The 23273-nt window shown below is 39.2% G+C and overlaps 1 protein-coding gene across 2 annotated transcripts in view; it reads right to left on the reverse strand.

Moving 5' to 3' along the window:
• MED23 (mediator complex subunit 23) overlaps positions 1–23273 on the reverse strand; it is a 54038-nt gene that overhangs the window by 26296 nt on the left and 4469 nt on the right. Inside the window, exons 3-12 of one of the 2 annotated variants that reach the window (XM_025212441.1) lie at positions 22723–22847; positions 21575–21686; positions 19664–19762; positions 18596–18697; positions 14679–14748; positions 12681–12793; positions 11475–11570; positions 10830–10847; positions 3477–3677; positions 2097–2240 (exon numbers count right to left, since the gene is read on the reverse strand). In XM_025212441.1, the coding sequence (XP_025068226.1) occupies positions 2097–2240; positions 3477–3677; positions 10830–10847; positions 11475–11570; positions 12681–12793; positions 14679–14748; positions 18596–18697; positions 19664–19762; positions 21575–21686; positions 22723–22847 (1080 nt within the window). The remainder of the gene's footprint in view (positions 1–2096; positions 2241–3476; positions 3678–10829; positions 10848–11474; positions 11571–12680; positions 12794–14678; positions 14749–18595; positions 18698–19663; positions 19763–21574; positions 21687–22722; positions 22848–23273) is intronic. The other variant, XM_025212442.1, reaches the window with a different exon arrangement.

Consider the following 23273-nt stretch of genomic DNA (forward strand, 5'->3'; position numbering starts at 1 on the left):
GGAAAAAAAAAACCCAACTGTGTATCTCTGCACATCTTGCTCTGAAGTCTGTGAAGCGCAAGACAATTTGGTGATTATTTACCATTCATGGAACCTAAAGATCTAAACTGCAGATAAATATCTATATTTACAAGAACATTAAATATTGTTGTAAAACAAATGCTTTCATATTCAACCTCTGATTTATACAAGGCATTAGTTAAGGATAGCTCACTTTATACCAAGCCCCCAAACTGAAAGGGTTAATCCAAAGTGGGGAAAAAAAAGAAAAGAAAAAGAAAATATAATGAGATACTGGTTCACTACAGTGCTAATATAAACTTCCATTAATAGTCCCTGAGAGAAAAAATGCCTTTGCACCTACCTAAAGGTCAAATGTTCAGAAAGAAATTACACATAGAAACTGATCAACTGACTTAAACTAAATTTAAAAATCAACAGAGTTGAATTTTGGCTGGTTTTGTACTCCGATGCACCCAGAAAACCCAAGGACAGAGAGAAACATATAGTAAGTTATCAAGTGAGTCCTGACTCCCTCCAAAAAGCCAGTCTATAAGCCTGTGGTGAGCAAAGTCACTTCAAGGAGGATGCAGGGTGCAGGGCATGTGATATGTGCACGTCTGAGTGTCTCTCTCACATCTGGCAATGGAAATCAAGCATCCAAATATTTAAGAACTGTACGAACGCATGACTCCCCCTACCTCTGATAATAGGCATTTCAGGGTGAGAAGGCAGTGCAGAAAAGCAGTGCCGCTCAGAATACAGAACCAAATTTTTGTGGTGCACATCCTGGTTTAGGAACCATTTTTCCAGTGAAATGTTTTCTGTTCTCAATGTCTTAATAATGTATCATGCTTAGGAAAAAGTTTTGGGAGCTCCAGGAAAAAAATATAATGACTTCTTTATAGCATAACATGATTTAAAAACAAACAAATGAGAAAACAACCCTCACTTACCCTCCAGAACTCCACATATTCATGGAATAAATTATTCAATTTTCCTTACCAAAAAAAAGGACTGCAGCACAGAAGTGGAAGCCACATTAAGACATTCTGCGCTGCAACCAAGGGCGGTATTATTCATAATATGTGTGCATACAATTTGGGCTGTGAAGGTAGGCAAATTACATATTTAAACTGTTTGTACAATTACACAAAAGTAAATAAGGTGCCTCCTCTCCCCTTTCATGCTAGTGTCCTGAATCATGGCTTGGTTTGTCATAATATCACCACTGGGCCTAAGGGTAGCAACATACCAATTAAGATGAAAAGATTCCACATCTCATTTTAAGTTTTCATTACAAATTCAGAGGCCAGGTACAGACATTCAAAAAGCCTGAGCCGGAATTTATCTAAGTTATGTGGTTTTCTATAAGCAGCATAGTTTAGATCGGTAGCAAACAGAACACATATCTGTCTTTTTGGCAGTGGGGGTAAATCTCAAAACAGGTTCTGCCATTTTTAAACCAGTCTGTGTGCACCGACTTCTGTTCTGTTATGAGTATAGATCAGTTTCCAATCACTTATAGCCAGTAAAAGTGTAATATCCATAGCTGGCCAAAAGGCCTACAGTGGATCAGTTTATCTTACTTCCATGTTTGGAAAGTTGTCTTTGCTATTCAGAGACAAGAACTCTTTCTTAAATGGAGGCAAAGGCTGCATTCTATAGAATATACACTTGAAGTATGCTGTCACAGGGCTCAGACACAGAGCACCTGTATAAATGTGAAACTTACTCTACTTCTATGCACCAATTTAAATTATACCAGGATGGTGTACTAGCTCAGGAAAGCTGCATGCAGTAGGTTGTTATTAGAACTCCTTACCAGAAGATGGTGATGGAGCTGATAACGGCATGTTTGCTTTAAGCAAACAGCATGTGCCCTGGAATAAGCTGAGAACAGATGAAACACAGACTGACAAAATTGGTCACTAGGAAAATCTAACACGATTTTAAAGCTTCAGTAATTTAAACTATTTTTCTACAATTACGTCTTTTATTATTTAGCTCGCTGCTACTTTAAGAGCTAGATATAATTATATTACATTAAATAGCATTCCATTATTCATATTTTTCATGTTGTATTGAAGACTCACATCTTTTTCAGGATAGAGAAGATCAAAAAGCTTCATTACTGGGAGGAAATCAGCCAATGCATTTTTCTGAATGCTGCCAGAGATGAACTGCAGTAGCACCCACATCAGATGGTCTCTTCCTTTAATGAGACCACGTCCTGCCAACTGCATAAAGAGTGAAAGAGAAAGATAAATATTATATGCAAAGGAAAAACTATAGAACAACAAGTATTATGATTTATTTGTATATGAAAAAATAAATTAAAATAGTTCAACTGTCCACAATTTATTGGGGGAACACGAATAAAACACCTTGCTTGGAGAAATACTGAGCTTGCATTTCCAGAGCCTTTTGAGAACTTGAATATATAGGTCTTGACTGAAAGGATTGTGGCTGCTACTGACAGCTACATAAATTTTTATTCCTCTCAAGCTTTATGGGTTAAAAATTAGTTGATTTTTGTAATTATTTTATATTAGGTTTGACTACATGACATCCTACTAAATTAAAGTATAACCAAGCATTTAAGACGAAAAAAAATGCTATCTTTAAATTCCGGTTGCATGCAACTAAGAACTATGTAATATAATATCATGAAGAGAAAGACTGAACCTGAAACAAAATGATTCTATCTGCTGTAACCAAAAAAAAAAGCAAAAGGAAAAGAACCCAAAGCCAGCTACTAGGAACAGGGATGTGTATTGTAAGTAGGGACCTCCCAAATTTGTGGCAGAAGTTGGGGGGGCAGCCGCTCCCTTAATCTTGAAGGTAAAAAAATGCTATCTTTAAATTCCGGTTGCATGCAACTAAGAACTATGTAATATAATATCATGAAGAGAAAGACTGAACCTGAAACAAAATGATTCTATCTGCTGTAACCAAAAAAAAAGCAAAAGGAAAAGAACCCAAAGCCAGCTACTAGGAACAGGGATGTGTATTGTAAGTAGGGACCTCCCAAATTTGTGGCAGAAGTTGGGGGTGCAGCAGCTCCTTTAATCTTGCAGGTTCCCCCACACTGATTGGCGGGGCGGCCATGCTGCTCGCCACTCCCTGCTGATCGGTGGAGAGGCAAAAGCCGCGGCTTTAAATATGGCACTGTTTTTGCTGGGCAAAAGCTCGAGTATATTTGCACACAATCCACAGGGAACAGAACAATTAGTAAGTAGACTTGGTTCTCTAGCTGCTGCTACTCAGTTACTTATCACAAGGAAAAATATCTTTTATTCTTCATTTTGCCTTTCAAAACAAGGTGTGGATCTTATTTCAGAGCATGCTGTATACAAGAAAATGCAGCATACTATTTAATCTCTACTAAAGAGTATTGTGATGAGTCTCATTCTTCACAGACCATTCTTTTTATAATGCCTTACCAAACAAGTGTGCCACAGACAACAATGTACCTTTTGATGGAGTGACAGGACCATATGAGGAAAGCTTGCAAACTGAAAGAGCACAAAGAAAATAAGCTGGCTGGAGAGGTGCTGCCACAACAGCTGGCTGGTTCCTCCATCATCAAACTTCTCTTCTGTCTCTGAACGCTCCATTGCATACACCACGAGATCCACCAACTGGTCCTCCAGGACAGGGCAGCGCTGTTTGTGCTGTAAGGCAGAGACCAGATACAGTATTCCAAAAGCCTTGCAGTTAACTTCAGACATACAGTAACAATTTCAGTACAGTATATAGACAGGAGGCTGGGAAGCATGAAATGAAGTCTGAACTTAAGAAGTTAAAGGATAAGCCACTGTATTAAAGCTGCACTATGTTACAGGTCACAAATGATGATTTTTACATTCTACCACATTATAAATATTTACTTGTTCCCTTCCCCCAAATATATATCAATTCAGCATAGAATATTATGTCTCTGGCATGGTATTCACAGCGCTAACAGGGACTCGCAAAGCTCAGGTGTTGTAAATATGGGTCTTTGTAAATAAACAGAAAATACTACATGCTAGAAACAAAGGGTATATTTCAAAACCCATACAAATATTCAGAAAGACTACTTCAAGGCTACTTTAGATGTGATGTGTGCCCAAACTAATGATGAAGCACAGACTGCAATGCAACAGTATTAGAGATGTCCAAAAAGTAATCTGGCAAGTTCTGTGTAGTACATGCTGAATCGTTCATATACCATGATAATGAGCACACTGCATAGAGTGCAGAAGACCCCATGATGTGCTAGACAAATACACAAATCTCTTCTTAAAATATACCTCCACCATGGTGTCTTTTAACAAAGACCAAGTATAGAATATGATATATATGCGTTTATATTTATACATATTAGTAGCAGCCCTACATCAAGTTTGGGCCTTTAATTTTTTTAGCAATAGATCAGACTAAATGTTGTGCATTATTTGTATAGTATCTTCCTTGGTGCAGGGACCTGGTATTATTCTGCTTCTGTGCAGCTACATTATATACTAAGCCCTAAGTGTTACCTGAAAAGGGTTTAAAAAAACAAAACCCAAAAATACCAAAACTGAAATTTGACATGCTGCAGACAGTGTTAGCACTGTGGAAATCTCCCATATCGATTTGTGCGGTGTGCAAAATCCTGTTCATAAACAGTTACATTTCATTTTTTAAATATCTGGTGCCTGTAACATAATACAGCCTTAAGAAAAAAGTATTACTTTAATAATAAGAAAGAAAAGGAACTGAGCTGCTTAAACACTAATCATGAAAATGTGATGTCCCTTTCTAGAGGCAAAAAAGGCTTTTTTTTTCTTTTCTTTTTTTTTTTTTTTTTTTTTTTTTTTTTTTAGGAAAAGTTTATAAATTTTACCCAAATACTCATAGCACATGTCAGGACTCCCTTAAAAGAGTTCTTTGACTTGCTAGCCAGTCAGCCTAAAACACTTTTTAATAAAAAAGAAGGGAAAGAAAATTGCTAAAAGGAGATGCTTGTTCTAACCTTAGCCGATGGTAGTCTTTTGCCATGAAAAAGGGATTCTTTCTTCAAATTAAGAATAAAATGCAAGAATGGGAAAACTTGACAAAATATAATGAACAGCATCCCCTCTTTTACATGCTCTTTTCCAGCTCAGAACTGCAGAAAGCTACAAGTCTAGCTGCACTTTCTTGAAGCATGCTTACACACAAACTTCTAACTAAAATGGGAAGCGTCAATTACTGTTTCACCTTCTCTTTCAGATACACAATGCCATGGTCACGGATCAACCACGTTACAGGTTTACAAAGAGCAATATTAACACCACCAATTGAGAATACTTTTTTTTTCCAAACGCAACTAATTATAAAGCAGAGCAGGGTGCAACAGACAACACTACTGACTATTTCATAATCCGGCATGCAAAACTACTGTGTACAGGGCTTGAAATTCACTAGTTTCATATGCAGTGAGTTAACATCCAACAGCCTAACAATGTTAGGCTACATTAATTTAGAATAGAATTATTCATGGAATACAACAAGAAAATATTACTGCAGAAAAGAAAGCCAGAATTTCCAGTAGGAATTTGCCACTTATAAGTTTTCATGTTCTTTAAAATAAAATTGACCCAATAGTAGTTAAATCCCCTGGTAAATATAATTAAGCAAACAAGTTTCAGTAAATATATATTTTCATATTTTAAGACAATTAAGACTGGGACTAACTTAGGACTCAGGAAACTCAAAGATAAGACCGTTAATTTTATCCTCTATTAATATTGTTTTAAGAATAATTTTCAAGGATAATACAATAATGTTTGTTAAATACAGCTTATCAGCCTTAGCAGTCTTCTGGTATTTAAATGCTCAGTATATACAGGCTTGAAGTGGGGGGAAAAATGGTACCCTGTCCTTCAATACCCAAATGAGCAAAACTGGGCCTTAAAAAGTCACAAGAAACATGTTTTATTAAGGGCACACATATCATATAGGCTACTCTATTACATAAATATATGAGGTGTGAAACACAAATTACAATATAGGCAAAATAGTGTCATGGTCTAGTGCCTCAAAGATGCCACGAATAAAAATTAATATTTTGTTTATATTTTTTCTTTAAAAATTTATTTGAATTATATGTAGATAAAAGAACATCTCAAACCATTAATATTTTACCTCTAAAATGTATTTTTTTAAAGGTATTACAATGGAAAGTTTTAAAATTTGGTTAAAATTCATCAATTTCCATTCTGATATTTTGAGTTTTATGTGAAAACAAGATTTTTAATGCTCAAAGAATAGGGTTTACACTTGAAATTCAATTAAACCATGAACATATAGGAAGAAAATTATTGTGGGCTAGCTACCATAACCATTTAATGTTGACTTTGTTGTTTTTTGGGGGGGGTTTGGTTTTAACTGAAAACAAAAAAATGTGAACCACTAAAAAAAATAAAATAAAATAATATAGAAATGCCTTTGTCAATGAGTCAAATAGGGAAAATAAGTAATCTTTGATAATAGACTCATAATCTTAAACATTTAAATATTGATAAAGTAGCTATGGGATACTTTATTTAGATACGATGTATAAAACTATTATAATTTTCCCTCTTTTTTCAAAAGTGTTTGTCCAAAGGCTGACAATTAGCTTGTTAAGGTGACAACCTGTATTGAGAGTGGTTCTGTTTCTACAAAGTTTAATTGCATTTTGGCATTTTCTTCAAGAGCATCAGCCCCATGCACAAGACATTTCTGACATACAACCTTTCAAAGAGAAATAAGATTTCAAAGAAAATCATTTAACACTAAAACACCAGAAGATCCATACTCTTTGCCAACTCATGCTGTGAATTACTGGGAAACCCAAATTCCCGGGCTCAGACAGACAATAAGAAGAGGGTGAAAAAAGTAAACTGTTGAATACCACATTATGTCATTCCTTTAACTTGATGCCTTTAGTCCAATTCCACGATGGTGCAAAGGGGAAAAAACCATACAGCCTTGCTCAAACAAACTGGTAGGTGGATCTGACAATAATTAAACTATATAAATCCACTAAGGAAAAGTAGTGTAAAAGAACATTTTCAACCTTAACCTTTATACCACTGCTGCTAACTTGAAAGGTGAACAGCAAAGACTTCATGAGTAGTAAAGTGTTTAAGGTCCCAATTCATTAACATAGACAGCAAGATTATTCAACATTATTCAAACAATGTAACTCAATTCCTCATCCCTTAGCCAGAAAAAACACAGTTTAACATGAGCTTGGTTTTACCTCCACTCTTTTAAGGGCCTGGGATGCCATCAAGGAAATTGCAGAACCCCAAATGCTGAACTTGGTGTGTAAGTTAAAAAGGAAATGCTTTAAATAAAACTAAAATATAATTTAATCTGTAACAAAGAAAGTAAAGAAATAGGACAAGATTTGCAAGAGTTGACTTTTTATTGTTGGTGGCCAGTTTGAGACAGGATATACAGGGTCAGATTTTCAGATGATAACTATTCAGCATTTTCTTAAATGAGCCCCCTAAAAAGGGACCTCAACTTGGGTTCCTAAAAATTAAATAATTCAAAATAACTAGTATTTTTTCAATAATAGGTTATGATATACATTCTATAAAACTGTGTAAAATTAAACTGATATTGGGAAGATGTAATCCTGATTATTAGTAATGTGCCAACAGAGATGATGAACAAGAAACTGGACCAAATTATATTTCCTACAAGACTATCAGACTTTAACAGGAATAGAAAAGACATGGTAGTTCCCCATACCAACTTCTGCAATACTAGAATACAGAAAACTCTTACATTGAGAGAGACCATTTAATAGTTACAAAGTGCTTTTTCATTAAAGGTCACATGCAAGAAGTATCCATAACAGATTTCTTCCCCCGAAAAATAAATCTGACAACCTTAGATGCAAGGTGTGTAAAACTGTATAAGGCGTTTGTGTAACAACTTTGCCTTGATGGATTCCCTCTGCAACAGCTGAATAGAAAACAGTTGAATTTGTCCTTTAAAAGCAACTCAGAACATTTTCAAACTAAATATATTTCTAACATAAATCTACACATAGTTAAAATCAAAGCTAAAAACAACTCTTTTTGCTGTTCACCTTTAAGAATAGTTGAAAGCCAAAGCATGTTTCTTTTTCAGCTGTACCATACGTAGTTTGAACACTTACAAACTGTAGAAGCTAAAAGTTTCACATGAATGCTCCAATCCTGCAACTGGATCCACATGGATTTATGACAGAGCCTCTGCACAGTTTTGCTTAAGTAGAAAAGACAGATCTGATCACCACCCTGGATTTTCATTTGTTTTTTAAATTTGCTTGGTAAAAGCAAAGTGCTACATTTTATAACACAGTTGGCACTATTAACATTTTCTTTATGTTTTTAATGATTTATACTATGTACACTTTGTTTCTATTACTATTTCTGTTAGACCCTGACTCCATGCGGCACCCAACGACTAGGGAGATTACGATCCCCAATTGCCCATGGATCCAGCTGCTCAGGGAGCAAGCAGGGAGCAAACACCAGCACATATTGCTCGCAACAGCTTTATTCAAAATGGAGACAGCTTTGGGCCAGCTCCAACAAAAATGTTCGGATAGCTGCTATGAACATCAGTTCTTTCCACATTTATACACCTTGATTCATGCTCATTAACATTTACTCCACCTTCGTCCCTCCTGTGTTCCACCCATATTCCCTCCTATTTCCAGCTTCACCTCTGTTTACTGTTTACTTCATTAGCTTGGAATTGCCTATGCATTTAATTCAATTTCATGCCTTTTTGCTATGTGCCCATGCTCAAGGCCGTGAGCCCAGCTTCTCCCGGTCAATTGAGGTTTCTTGCTGATTTCAGCACCATCTCCAAGGTTTATCTGCTTTATCTCCTAACAATAGCCACTGGTCTGTGTCCTGTTCTCCTTACACAATGAGCTATATATCTTTACAACACTACGACAGTGTTAGGAAAATGCTTGCCTAAGCATCTTGCAATGTTAGTTTTAATATATCATTTTGCCTTGTGGTCAGCAGCTTTTCTGATACACAGAGTAAAGCCTTTATTCAGCTGCAAATCCAGTGCTCCCCAAGATCCAAATACAGTCACCCTAACACTTTCTTTGACAACTACATGACTTTTAATTTATATAGGCTAGCTCTGCTCTAACAAGATTAATGTAATGCCAAAGTAGCTGAGGATTTTGCCAGAAGTAGCAACACAAGGCCAGAACCTCAAAGGGCATTACTTTTTTGTCACAGGTACTGGCTCTATCAAAGGCATTGTAGTAAGTTACCTTATACCTGAAGGTGAGCAAACTTGTATATTCTACTTAAAATTGTGAAAACAGACCTTTTCAAGTAAAATGCTAAGTATTTGCTTATTTATTCCATTACACAACACTATTTCATGCTTAAATTTTTTTTTGCAAGTACTTCATTGTCTGAAAGTCCACGTGCTGCTATAATTATGGTAGTGCTATTAAGTTCAATGTTCTGTCAGCATTTCCTTTATAAGCTATGTTCTTCAGGAGTTTGTTCCTTGGCTGTAAAAATTCACTGTAGGTTGAAACTTTGTGTAGAAATTGCCAGGTTAGGGACTAAAAAAACCTAATATATAATGCCAAGTTAGAAAAACATTTAAACTGAATTTTTGGCCTGAAAGTACAGACCGCTACCAATAAGCTAAGTACAGTAAGTTCAGTACCCTAAATCTTGTGTTATTTACCAACTAAAAACTGTACAAAGCAATAATAAGATCCACTGAATAAACCAAAATTTAGATGGGGGGTTTATTCTATGAATACGAACACTATATAAACAGCTGGTTTTTAAGTTCTAACAGTTCAGAATGGCCTTTTGTTTGTAAGAAATACAGGATAGTTACGAGATGTGATACAATATCATTTGCAAAAAACTTGTTAAAATGAAGGAATCTCTTTTGAAGTACATTGTCAAATCCAGAAATATGGTATGTTTATTACTTACATTGTGAAATATACACAAGGTTTCGGAATCAAGCAAATTTTACTGGCAAGTTACAAATCCCTGAAAGAGGTTTTATAAATGGAAACACTGACACAACCTTCACTATGGTATTGCAAACAGCAACGCTATCTTACATATTGTTTACAGATACTGCTTTTGTTTTATATATAAATATAAATAAACAGATGCTGAGTTGGTTATTTTACTAAGAAGTTTCAAAATTTAAGAGAGGATGTAAAAACCTATATTTAAAATTGCAAGTAAAAGTCCATGCAGTTTATTCGGACAGGAAATAAGCGTTTTAAAAATTTGGCTACTTTTTAAACTACTTTTCTAAAATTCTGTACTATATTGTCTTTGTTCACCCTGCTTGGAGGACACTGAAAAGTTACATGTAGGAAGGGAATCTGTCAGAGGCTGCCCAATAAAGTGACCTCCCTCAGTCAGGTTTCGCTGTAGCAATTTTTGCCTCTACAGCTTAACAGTCTGAAAATTAAAGGAAAGGGATGTGTTTTAGTCACATAAGGAAAGAAAGGACTCAACCAATAATCTTTCCTTATCTGAAAATTCCAGCAAAGTAAAAAACTTCTGGGAGTGAGTAGGGTAAGTGATAGTGGTCCATTACAACCAAAATTTAGGAACAAAGGACAACTGGCTGTCAAATTTATATTCTCTCTCTCATACCCCAATAAATTTTAAAGAAAATTTGCCCTTTGTGTTAGCTTCTAAAGGCCCTGCCAATTTCAAGCCCTGACCATACATGTATTCTCTAACTGGAATCAGTGGCTACAAAGCGGCCAGCGTATCGTTAGTCACAATACAACAGTAAGGTTGTGAACATACCTGAGCAATGTTCAAGGTCTAGAGCATTGGAGGATGGGCAGGACAAGACAGGACAGAACAAAAATAAAGGAAGAAAAAAAGAAAAGACAAAACAGTGACTATGAGGCCAGCCTCAAGGAACCCCGTGTCAGACCAAGCCCTCCCACTTTAAGATACAGATATCTATATATAAGAGAGAGAGAGAAAGAGAGAGAGAGAGAGAGAGAGAGAAAGAGAGAGAAAAAGAGAGAAAGCCCCCCAAATAGCTATCGCCTGCTGTAGCGCCAAAGGAACAAAAGATAGCAACCTTTTGAAATCTAATGATGAGAACAACAACAAAGAAATAAGTATACATTATTTAAAACTGTCTACGATAGTCTGTCAAAGGTATACTTGAGGCTGGCCTTATAGGAAAAAAAAAGCAATGCAAAAAAAAAAGAAAAAAAAAAAATCAATATTTTAAATCTCTACTTTTCAGTTTAAACATCCTTAAATCAATATACAAATGATAGTAACAACAAAGTCCAAATCACCTAATATGATATTATTAAAAAAAAATTCACTGTCTGGACCTAAACTGTTTTGCTCTGTTAGCTATAGCAAAGAAAAGAGAAAAGAATAGTGCAGATTCTATGCAGAATTGTGTATCACAGCATAGTACAGTACCTGCTTATTGAGACCTAGCATATTGCAGACCATATCCCTGGAATACGGTTGTTCCAGCACATATCTCAACAAAGCAGTCTGTGGTTCAAACAGATCCTTAAAAAAAAGCAAACATATGCAAACATATATTGCCTCAAGATCACAAATAATTCCACCATTTAACAAAGATAGAACACACTTATTCTTCTATCACTCATCTTTACAGATGCACACCACTGGGTTGTTATTCTTTTTGTCATCAGCTAATGGAAAGGGAGGAGGAAATCAATGTATTGGTAAATGCCACCCTGGACCTTCTTCCTCTTGATTTCACATACCCCAATTATGTAGACCTTCTTTAAAAAAAAAAAAAATAAAAAATAAAAAAATGGGGATGCTCTTTTGAAAGCACCTTTAACATGGAGTCAGAAGGACTGCTGGGAAGGGTGATGGAAGGGAGGGAGAAAGAGAAAAAAGAAAACAAACCCATTTTCGGAGGCACTGGGAATGATGCTACTACAGCATTCCTGGGGACTAAATTTCCGGCACAGTAGTGCGGTGCACAAAACATACACTTTCTCTTTTCTCAGTCTTCCTCCCTTCACTAGGGATGTAAACAGATATCTTAATTGGCCTAGGATTAACTGCTCTGGGATTGGACCTGGATTAAAAACTGGTGTGGTACAGTCCGGTACACGTCACCCTTCCAAGCTGCCTTGATGCTCCTTTGCCAATAGCTGGCCAATGAGAGCACACAGTACGATAAATTTGTCCCTGGAATGAACCGCAATAACCCTGAAGACTTATCACAGTATATCCTGGGAAAAAAATATTAGTGCATTTTATATGGCATACTTCAGAGGGACATGAAGTGGGATAATGGACATATACATCTGTATGATCCTAGGACAAATGTAATGTCTGTTCATACCCTAATTCTCTATTCCCTGTTCTCTCTGAAATTGTGTCCAAGACCACTGGGGCAATGTACCAGCAGTAAGAGCATATACCACTTTCGGTTCATCTGTGTATGGTTTGCCAGATGTTCATTACTAACGTTGCATGTTAGCAGATTGGTAAAATCACTAACATTGAAGTTCTCCTAACTGAAAAAACACATATTCACATCTTAAATGTTATAGTCATTTATCTAACAAACAAAGAGTACATCAAAGATTAAACACACAAAAAGCCTTTCATATCTAAGATGCCTAAACACATGCATACCTTATCATATGGTAAGAGACCTTTCAGAGGGAAACGAAGGGTTGTAGGATCCAACTTCCATGAGTTGCACATAGCACCAGAATTATTAACAACAGGGAGAAGGCTACAGCGTCCTGCACATACAATGAAAGATTATAAATCCTAAAATAATGATCCTTAATCTTTAACAGCAATAAGCCTGCCTCAGTGGGTAAAATAGTAATAGAAAACTTCCTAACCATTATTTGATGTAAATAAATATAGCCCAAAGGAAAACTGTTAACCTTGCTTGCCCCCAAAACTGGCAAGCCTAAAGCTCCCTATCAGGGCTTTTGCTTTAGAAGTCTCAACTAATTACCATATGTATTAGATTATGGTACACTGGTTAGTTTGTAAGCCACCAGAATTAATAGCAAACGTGCAAAAATTAAATGAAAAATTAGTGTTTTGTCACTGGAGAAATCTTACTATTTTACATTATAAGACTAGAGCACAAAAACTTCTTTGCCCAAATGAAGTTACTCTGTTCAAGCTGAAATTCTAGCTACACGGATCCCATAATGGATTTTTGCTTGTAACTGTAATAAGCCTCTTCTTTGAATGATTCTAATTATTTTATTACTATAGTTTGACCTTAACCCGTGGATGGAATTAAGTGGTTTACGATTTGAATACTTAACCTTTAATTTCACTTTTTTTTGAGGAAACTAAACATAGCTCATTTTGCTGTTTCCACCCTAATAGAGGTAACTGTTACTCTAACTACTTTGGTTTCCTCCCGTCAACCACAGCTATACTACTATACAGTATAGTACATTCCCCTTCCCTTACTTATTACAGCTATGTGGGACAATGCAAGCACTTCTGATTTTCAGGAGTCATATTGATTAGACACTTATTAGTAGCGACTATCTGTACTTATTGTGTTAGTGATCAAACTGCAGTTCACATCACGTCCATGTTAAAAAACATGTATATTCTGTTGGTGGGATCAGGGAATACATGAAATCAGTAATGTACCTGGTAATTTACTCAATTTGAAAAACCCTGAAAACCTTCCTGGTCCCTAAATGTCACATGGAAAAACAAGTCTTGACCATACCTGGAGAATATATTTAAGGATGTTGACATGTTGTCAAAAAAAGCAAGAAATAAAAAGGTTGAGAAAACTCTGGGCATAACAGCTGAAATTAATGCATTTCAGTGAGATAAAAGATATAAAGGAGTTATCAGAGTTCACTCAAAGCTTTGGTGTAGGCATATTTCTCTCTCAAAAATGTAGAGAGAGCAAACATCTCTCTCTCTTTAGAAAATAGTAATAACTGAAAAGAGACATCCTTAGCCAAACTTTCTGCAGATTTCTTGACAAAAATAAGACAATGAAAGAGCAGTTGTCTTTCATGGATAGGGAGATTGAATTTATTGAAATAAGAGTTTGTCTGCACTACAGACTGCAGCACAGACACACCCTAAAGACTTTGTGCTGGGCAAGTGAACAGCTGTAGCTGCATTAGTACAAACCTACCGCATAGGCACTGAGTTAGAAGATGTTCCCAAAGTCTGATGCATAAGGGTATCTACACCAAAGCAAAAATCCTTAAACATAGATAAGACCTCAATTTCCTTAATACTACAATGATATAGATCATTGGGTTCCGCAAGTTAAGACTACAGAAAGGACAGTGTCGTTTTGCAAACATAGGACAGATGGGAAGAAGCCCTTTCCCACCTTCATTCTACACTCAAAAAAAAGAGAGTTATCTTAATTTGGTTCACCAATATGGATTTTCAAGTTTCTTTATTTAAATTTATCAGGGGAAACAATATGGACAAGTGGAAGGATAAGTCATAAATGATAAATACTTCACATCTTGCACAGATGAGCATATGAGCCCTAAGACAAACCCAAAACCAAAAAAGGGTAGGGTACTATCAAAATATAAAATGAATTGTAAATTAATTTATAATTTATTAATTGTAAATTAATTTATTCATCTCACACATGCCTTCATATCTTACCGCAAATGGAATTTATTCTTGCTGTGGGTCTGAAGGTGTCCACAAAGTCTGATACTAAATTACCTAGTAACTGAAAAAGATTAACATGAAGTATTTAATATCAATTGAGTAAGTTACTTAAAAAAAAAAAAAAAAAAAAAGACATGCTCCATTTTGGTTGAAATCACCAAGTGCTTTTCAAATAACTAGCCTCCATTCTTGCAGTATACAACACTTATTGCTAAAGGTTTTTAAACAATTTAAGGCTTTCATATCAAGGTTACAATACTACATTTGTAATAGAATGTAATTTTTTTCAGCTGGGTAGTTCTGCAATGGTAAGGCACTTAACTTAAAATCATGGAAAAGTAGGACTGAAAAGAAACTCTGAAGGTTATCTAGAGGGAGGAGACCTTGTTTCCCCTAGCATCCCCCGGGATAACAAGGAATAACGGCCACAAGTTGTTGGAGAGTAGGTTTAAATTAGACATCCGTAAGAACTACTTCACAGGTAGGGCGGCTAGGATCTGGAACCAGCTTCCAAGGGAAGTGGTGCTGGCTCCTACCCTGGGGGTCTTTAAGAAGTGGCTTGATGACTACCTGACTGGGGTCAATTGAGCCCAGTTTTCCTCCTGCCCAGGCAGGGGGTTGGACTTGAAGATCTACAAGGTCCCTTCCGATCCTACTTCTATGATTCTATGATCTAGTCCAACCAGGGGTTCCCTGCCTGAGGCAGAAACATCCCCATCCAAACCATCCCATACAAATTCTTGGTTGGGCATAAACATTCATTTTATCAGTAAGAATTTCTTATTGGATGAAAATTAGGCGGGGAGCTAGAGAGTTAGAGAGTAGGGCTGTGCGAAATGGCAGCGTTTTGATTCAGTTTTGGATTTGGCTGTTTCAGAGCACAGTGATTTGTTTCAGTGTTTCAGATAATTGCCCTGTTTTGTTTCCACCGAATCTCCTCTGAATCTGTTTCGAACTGGCTGCAAGGGAAGCTTCGCACAGCCCTACCCAGCCGGGCGGGGCTAGGGGCCTGGGGCTGTAGGGCCCCAGCACAGAACAGGACAGGGCCGTGGGTGGCTTGTCCGGAGGAGGGGGAGGGCCACTGCCCTCCATGCAGGCGAGGAGACCCCCGTGCGGATCTCTGATCCCTGTCACGCTGGGTGGCAGGGAAGGAAACAGCACAGAGTGGCAAGCAAGCCTGCTGGTCCCTGCTGCATGAGTTGGCTCTGCAGGAAGCAGAGATCCATGCTGGGGTTTCTTGCCACCGCTGCCCGCCCCACGCTGCCCCGGTGGCATGGGGCTGCGGAGGGTGGGCAGCGGCAGTGAGGAGACCCTGGCGCGGATCTCTGCTGCCTGTGGAGCCAGGTTGTGCAGCAGGGTAGTGCTGGTCCCTGCCGCACAACTTGGCTCTGCAGGGAACAGAGATTTGGGTCTGCATGGGGCGGGGAAGAGATCGTGGTGCGGATCTCTGCTCCAGTAGAGCCAGATCACGCAGCAGGGACTGCTCAGCCTCTGGTTTGATTCCCCAGCTCTCTGATCATTCCCCCAGCTCTTCCTGGGGGGCACAGGCCCCCGAATCTGTGTGCGGGGTTTCAGCAGACTGCCACTGCAGGCTGGGGCCAGCAGCAGCACCACCGTCTTCCCAGTGCTCAGCACAGGCTGTGCCAAACAGCTGCTGCTGGCCCCAACCTGCAGCGGCAGCCTGCTGAAACACCACGCCCCCAGGGAAGAGCTGGGGAAGCGATTAGAGAGCTGGGGAATCGAATGGAGAGCTAGATGTCAATATCAGAGCAGTCCTTCTCCCCCTCTTTCCCCTCCCTCTTCTTAGTTTTTGTTTCCCTGCAAGCCCGGCTCCAAAACTTGAAATTCTCCAAAATATTTCTGAAACGTTTCAGAGCCTTCTGATTTGTTTCAGAGCTATTTCGGAGCCTTCCATTTCGATTTGGTCCTGGTGTTTTGGATGCCAAAACAGCCCAAAACACCTCTAAAACGAAACAGCTGGAGAAATTTTGCACAGGCCTTCTAGAGAGTACATACATTTCAACTGCCTGGTTAGAGAGCAACATAGGCAAGCTCTCTAGCCAGGGGCACAAGAGGGTTACCTCCCTGGGCCACCTGAGCTCTTGACAGCCTACAAAGGGGCTAGGCTGTCATTAGGCAGCCCTCCATTCATTTAAAGGCACCTGTAATGCTGCCTAGATGGGCTGCAAATGGGGTGATTTAAAACCAGATGCACAAGGAAACAGGACTGGGAACAGCTTCCCTGACCCTCCATCTGGCTCCCCAGCCTTTAAATTGTCATGTATGCTACCCAGCTAGGCAACACACGACATTAAAGCCTGCGGGGCTGTGAACATAAATGGGGATAGCTTCCCTGGCCCTGGTTTCTGGCCTCCAGGATTTTGCAAGACTTGCTTTGGTCTCTCAGCAAACCATGGAGCCTGGGTCGGGGGACAGCTTCTCCAAGTGTGATTCCCAATTCCCAGAAATCTCCCACGGCTGTAAAGTCCAAGCTCAGGAATACTTGCAGCTGTGGCACAACTATCACCTAAACCCTGGACATCTCCCAGTGGAACCAGAGGTACGCAGGGTAAAGGGGACAATGCTCCTGCCACCGAAAAGCTACCCACATCCAGGCAGCTTTGCAGCCAGGGGAGAACTGTCCCCTGCCTCCTCCCTACCCCCTGCAACATGTCCCTCAGTGGAACTAGAGGCATGCATCGGGTGTGGGCTTTTCTCCCATGGCAGGAACCCTCTGGGACCTCCAAGAGGGTTCCCACTGTAGAAGAATGATCCCACTACCCATCCTACCAATCATCCCGGGGCTCTGGGACGAAGAGCAGAGAACTGTGGAATACTGGATGTCTCTCTCCCAAGAGGCGCATACAGGTGCTCAAGTTAGATTGGGAGGAAAAAATCTTCCTTGCAGGTAACCAATCTAACTTCATACAGAAGAGCCAGTTCTCCTGTACAAGAAATCCCTTAAACATCTGCAGGTTCTCTCTTTGTGGTGGGAGAAAGGCTTTTCTCCGTGTATGAATGGAACATCTATACATGGCCCTTGTCTAACCTATTACTAAAACTACACAATAAACCCCTGTCACACAGCCTAACCTGACACAGGTAAAGTAGGGGGACAACAGTGGTCAGTGTCCTGATGTTGCAAGAATTATCAAAATACACACGAGACCCCCAAAGAAGAAATCAAAGCTTACCACATTCTGGATGAAATCCTGGTCCCACTGAAGTCAAAGGTTTTAATGGGCCCAGGATTTCATATTTTATCTCCTTTGACAAAATAAATGTCTTTTTTAGAGCAAACAGAGTCAGAGGGCTAGTTCTCCCAATGGAACTAAAGGTCAGAGAAATATTTACTGAATGAGCGTCATGAACAATAAATATCAGAAGTCTATTTTGACTACACCAGCATCCCACATCATTCTGTGCTGCTGCATATTAAACAACAAAAATGAAAACTGAAAATGAAAAAGCTGAAGCTGTTTGCTTATTTCCTGAATGACAAGGAGATTGGGAATAACTAGTAGTCTCATGAATGAATGCACTGGGCCTGAAATTCCAAAATGCAAAAATACAACACATTCTTGAATTTTTTCTTTAAACGGGTACCCAATTTAGTTCAGATTTAGACATCTAATCTGGTGTGGTCTTCCAAAGCCTAAGTCAATAAAACCAGCTGAACATTCAACAATTTTGGAAATCTGTCCACAAGACCCCAACTGTGCCATTTTCTCCAGGCAAGAACAAAGAGAACCCAATGCAGTCAATGAGGTCCCAATCTTGTGTAAATAAGGGCTTGGGTCCCTATGGTTAGGTAGCCATTTTTTAAAAGCCTCACCCAGCATGTTTTGCATGGGAAAAGAACAAGGGGCAATACTACTTTACAGAGTCCAATAAAATAAAGCCATTACCCAATGGGGAAGCTTTCCCTCGGGATACAATTTTCTAATCTCTGTAACTGCAAAGTAGGCAGGTAATAGACATGCATTTCTTTCCAAAATATATGCTACAACCTAAAAATAAATAGATACACAAGTTTAAAAAAATGTAAAGAATGTGTATACAATAATTATACTGAACATAAATTTTTAATTTAAATTACTATGCAAAGTAAAAAAATCTTAACCAACCCTGAAACTAGGCAGATCTGAAGGAAAAATATATTTTTTAATTGTGACAGGTGATAGTAATGCGATAATGAACTAGTACTTAAAATTATTTTACTTTTACCATTTATGCCGCTTGCTTTTTTACCTTTTACTCAAGATGAATAATGAAATTGTCAATTTTTGGATCCCAATGCACTAGTCCATTGGTACTTACAGCCTCCTACAGCCCCCAAAGTGACTCGATCTAGCCTACAGCACATGGAAACAATGACAAGAAGCTTGGCCCAGCATGTCCCTTCCTACCCTGCACCATGCCACTGATCTCCTCTTTATCTCTTCCTGCTCTCTCCCTCTACCCCCTTTAGGGCAGACAACCACCTCCCTTCCCCCTCTCCTACCTGAGGGGAATGGGGAGTCCTGCCCACCAGTCTAAAATGTTAAGCTCCATTGCACTGGTACAATACTAAAATGTCTGGCGGTGAAGCATTTAAATACTATCTTTTTATGTTCAATAACACAGTGATATTGTATTTAACAAAGGCAATTTTTAAAATGGCAAATGCAGGGTCTGACTCTCCCTTTCATAGTGAGATTCTAAACTTAACTGACCCTAGTACCTCACGAGCTTGCATATCCTGACAGCACAATACTACAAATATTTTGAAACCCTCACCATCTAGGAGCATGAAACACACCGCCACAAAAGAAATGTAAGTTGCGATGTTCATTTACATTGGTTCTTAAAAGGCTTCAAACCTTTTAGAACCATTTTAGACTACTGACAAATGCATGAATAGAAAAAAAGACCGAGCCCAATTTTTTTCATTTTTCAAGTACAACACTGAAGTCAGACTTTGTAACAACAGCTACCTCTCTTGCTGCCAAGAGTTGCTGTACCACGGCAGAGCTCACTGTGTTTGGAATTGTTAGGATTTTCTCCAGGATCACCTTCAACAGATCACGCACGCCCTGAGAGAAAGCATACAGAAATTATGGCTCACAAAGATTCTCAATTTTGAGCAGCTTAACTGCCTTAGAAGACAGCTTAGAAAATAGTAAGGATGAAATGAAGTATTTTCACTTTAGTAAGCACAATGCAGAACTATAAGCCTATTATAAATGGGAGATAGGGTGGCTTTAAGGCACCATTGCCCCTTCCCGCTCTTGGACTGCTCCAACCCTGAAGAGCACCTGTTTACCTGAAAATATAACTGAACATTTTCCAAGGGCCCCTAGGAGACGTTGCACTTAATTCAATTAATTAGTTAATCACATCTTAAATAGTAACCTGACTACATGTTCAGGCAATTATTGGTAAAAAAAGGGGAAATAAGCCACAAAATTATTCAAAATATGTTTAGTAATTTTGTGGCTGGTTTCCATCATGTCTTAAAATGAACATATCGCAGGGTCCCAGTCTCACAGCTTTATACCACTTGCACGATGGAGCTTGGTTGATGGTCTTCCCCACGTTGACAGGCTGACAGCCATGTGATGCAACACGGCATGGGGATAAACCCCATTGTTTTCAGGGTGCTGAGTCAAGGGAGCTCATCAAGTGAGCCAGGGGTGCCAGGTTGTGGGGAGTTCTGGGGCTCTCTGTGACCTAGCAGGTTGATTGCCTTGGGCTGCAGGTCCTAGGAAGCTGCCAAGCAAGACATTTGATCCATCCTGGCCATTGAAACCCTGGGAAGGGTAAAAATTTCCTGACTGCAGGGTCCCATGCACCAGGACCTTTAAAAATGTGCGTGCAGCCCAGCTGGTTCTCTGACATCCTGGGGGCAGTGGAATCAGGGAATCTTTCATGGGTCCTAATGCCCCAGGACTTTAAAAAAACCCCACATGTATAGCTGGGCTGTATACAAGGTTTTCTGACATCCTCGTGCATGGGCATCTGGGAACTAGTTGGAGACTCCAGTGATGTCTTTGGACTGGGACTGACAATCATCTGATTGTTGGCCCCAGCTATCCCACCAGTCTCCAACTTGCTCTGGTGTGGTCCTGGGGCTGAGACTGACAATCAGTTAACTCTTACTCCCAGTTACTGGACCAAATCAGTTCAGCAGACATCTGACTTTCAGTTTGCCAATGCAGGGGGAGCCCAGGACCGTGATCCCCTATACTGGCAAGTAATTAGGACATGATTTGGATCTGATCCCCAATCCCCAAATCAGGCATCCTGTCATGCATGCATGGCATGGGAGGAGTTGGGATTGTTGGAATCAGAACCACACCAGATCCAAACACACCATGTCTGCCAGGGGCCACAGTCTCTTTCAGATGTGCTGTGAACTGCAGTGCTGTGGACCTCTCTTAACATGACTCTAATGCCCCCAACCTTGCCTTCCACACTAAGAGGCCTTGAGAGTGTCTTATCTTTGGAAGTGTCTACACCATGGAGAAGCTTTCCTTACCAGGGTAGCAGGAAAGAATTTTACAGACCTTTTATAGCACAAAAAAGAGCCAAAGCATGTCCAAGAATCTTATCCTGAATATTTTCATAACATTAACTTTCCATGCAGAACTTTTTGCAATTACAACAGTGTTGTTCTTGTTTATTTTGCAATTGAGAATGGAAGTGAAGATAAGACTACAAATAAGAGGCAAAATGTCCATGAGAAAATAATTCAGCTATGAAAAGTGTTGAGACTGACCAGTGCAATTTCATAACCAGCTGCTGAACAGGAGACAGACTGAACTCAAGTTTTGGAACATAAGAAACCACCATTGTAAACTTATAAAATCTCCACCATACTTTCCTAACTTCCTTTGAAAAAATACCTTGTAGTCTACACCTCCAATAATTTTCCGGATTAATTTAAAAGTCAATGCCCATAGTTGCGTCCTCTCCCATTCAAGGTTGTCAGAGTTTATCAGAGATTCACAAACCATCCTAATAAAAGAGAATGCAATAATGAGCCATATAGGATGCAATAGGATGCAATAATAATGAGCAATAGGATGCAATTTAATAAAGATAAATATAAGGTACTCCACCTGGGAAGGAGGAACCCCCAGCACACCTATAGGTTAGGGAGTGTCCTTCTCAGCAGCTCGGAGGCAGAGACGTATCTTGGAGTCATAACTGACATCAAGATGAACATGAGCCGGCAGTGTAACAGAGGCCATCAACAAGGCCAATCGCACCTTGTCGTGCATTAGCAGGTGCATGACTAATAGAACAAAGGAGGTGATGCTCCCCCTCTATGCGGCACTGGTCAGGCCGCAGTTGGAGTACTGTGTCCAGTTTTGGGCGCCACACTTCAAGAGGGATGCGGGGAATCTTGAGAGGGTCCAGAGGAAGGCCACTCACATGATTAGTGACCTTCATGATAGACCCTACGGGGGAGGTTGAGAGAGTTGAATCTCTTCAGCCTTCATAAGAGACGGCTGAGAAGAGATCTTGTGGCCACCTATAAATTTATTAGGGGAGGTCAACGGGGAATAGGAGAAGCGCTGTTTACTAAGGCGACCCAGGGAGTGAGTAGAAATAATGGGTGCAAACTAGTTGAGAGTGGATTTAGGCTAGATATTAGGAAGAAATTTTTCACAGTAAGGGTGGCCAGGATCTGGAATGGGCTTCCAAGAGAGGTGGTGCTATCACCTAGCTTGGAGGTCTTCAAGAGGAGGCTAGATAGTTACCTGGCTGGGGTCATCTGACCTTGGTCCTCTTTCCTGCCAGGGGCAGGGGGTCAGACATGATGATCCATTGTGGTCCCTTCCAACTCTACAATCTATGAATCTGTATATATTTTTAGAGAATAAGCTGATGATCTTAACTAAGCCCTAGTTTTTTAAGGAACGTTATTAATTAGTCCAACACTAAAGTATCCACATACGCTTGTCATAAGTAATAGTCTAATAAAATGGCCTAATAAAATATCTACTCAAAGAACCTTGCTTGGTAAGAAACAGAACACTTGACATACCTGGGTGGCAAGAGGCCAGTTTCTACTGCCATTGCTAAACAGTCATACAGAAAAGAAATTCTTTTGGGGCTGTGCTGGCTATGGATGAATCTTACAATCCATTGGACACATTGTTCATGTGATTCCTGGAAAAAAGAGAAGGGAAAATAACTGACTTACAGGCAATAAGGTAAATAACACTCTTCAAACCAAAAATTGTGATACCATGAAGGCAAAAACTGACTGATATGTCCGATATGTTTCCAGATATATTCTAAGTGGATCATAAACAGTTATATCCTTATAGTATAAATGAAAAAAGGAAAAAAATTAAGACACATTGCTGATTTGATTACAGAGGTGAAAGTTTCAATTACATATAATAATTACTTTTCGAAGTAAGTAATTGGCCAGGATAAATCTTTTAAATGTAGCAGCTATAACAAAGTGTGACAAAGTGGGACTCCCCGACTAGCCACAGTGCTACTTTCCCCACTTGCCTTCGGGTATGCCCCCCACCCGACTCACCTGCCATGCCTCATTGTTAATTAAGGTGGGAGGCTGCCCATTTT

This window comes from Alligator sinensis, unplaced genomic scaffold (assembly GCF_000455745.1).
Source record: "Alligator sinensis unplaced genomic scaffold, ASM45574v1 scaffold824_1, whole genome shotgun sequence".
NCBI classification, from domain to species: Eukaryota; Metazoa; Chordata; order Crocodylia; family Alligatoridae; genus Alligator; species Alligator sinensis.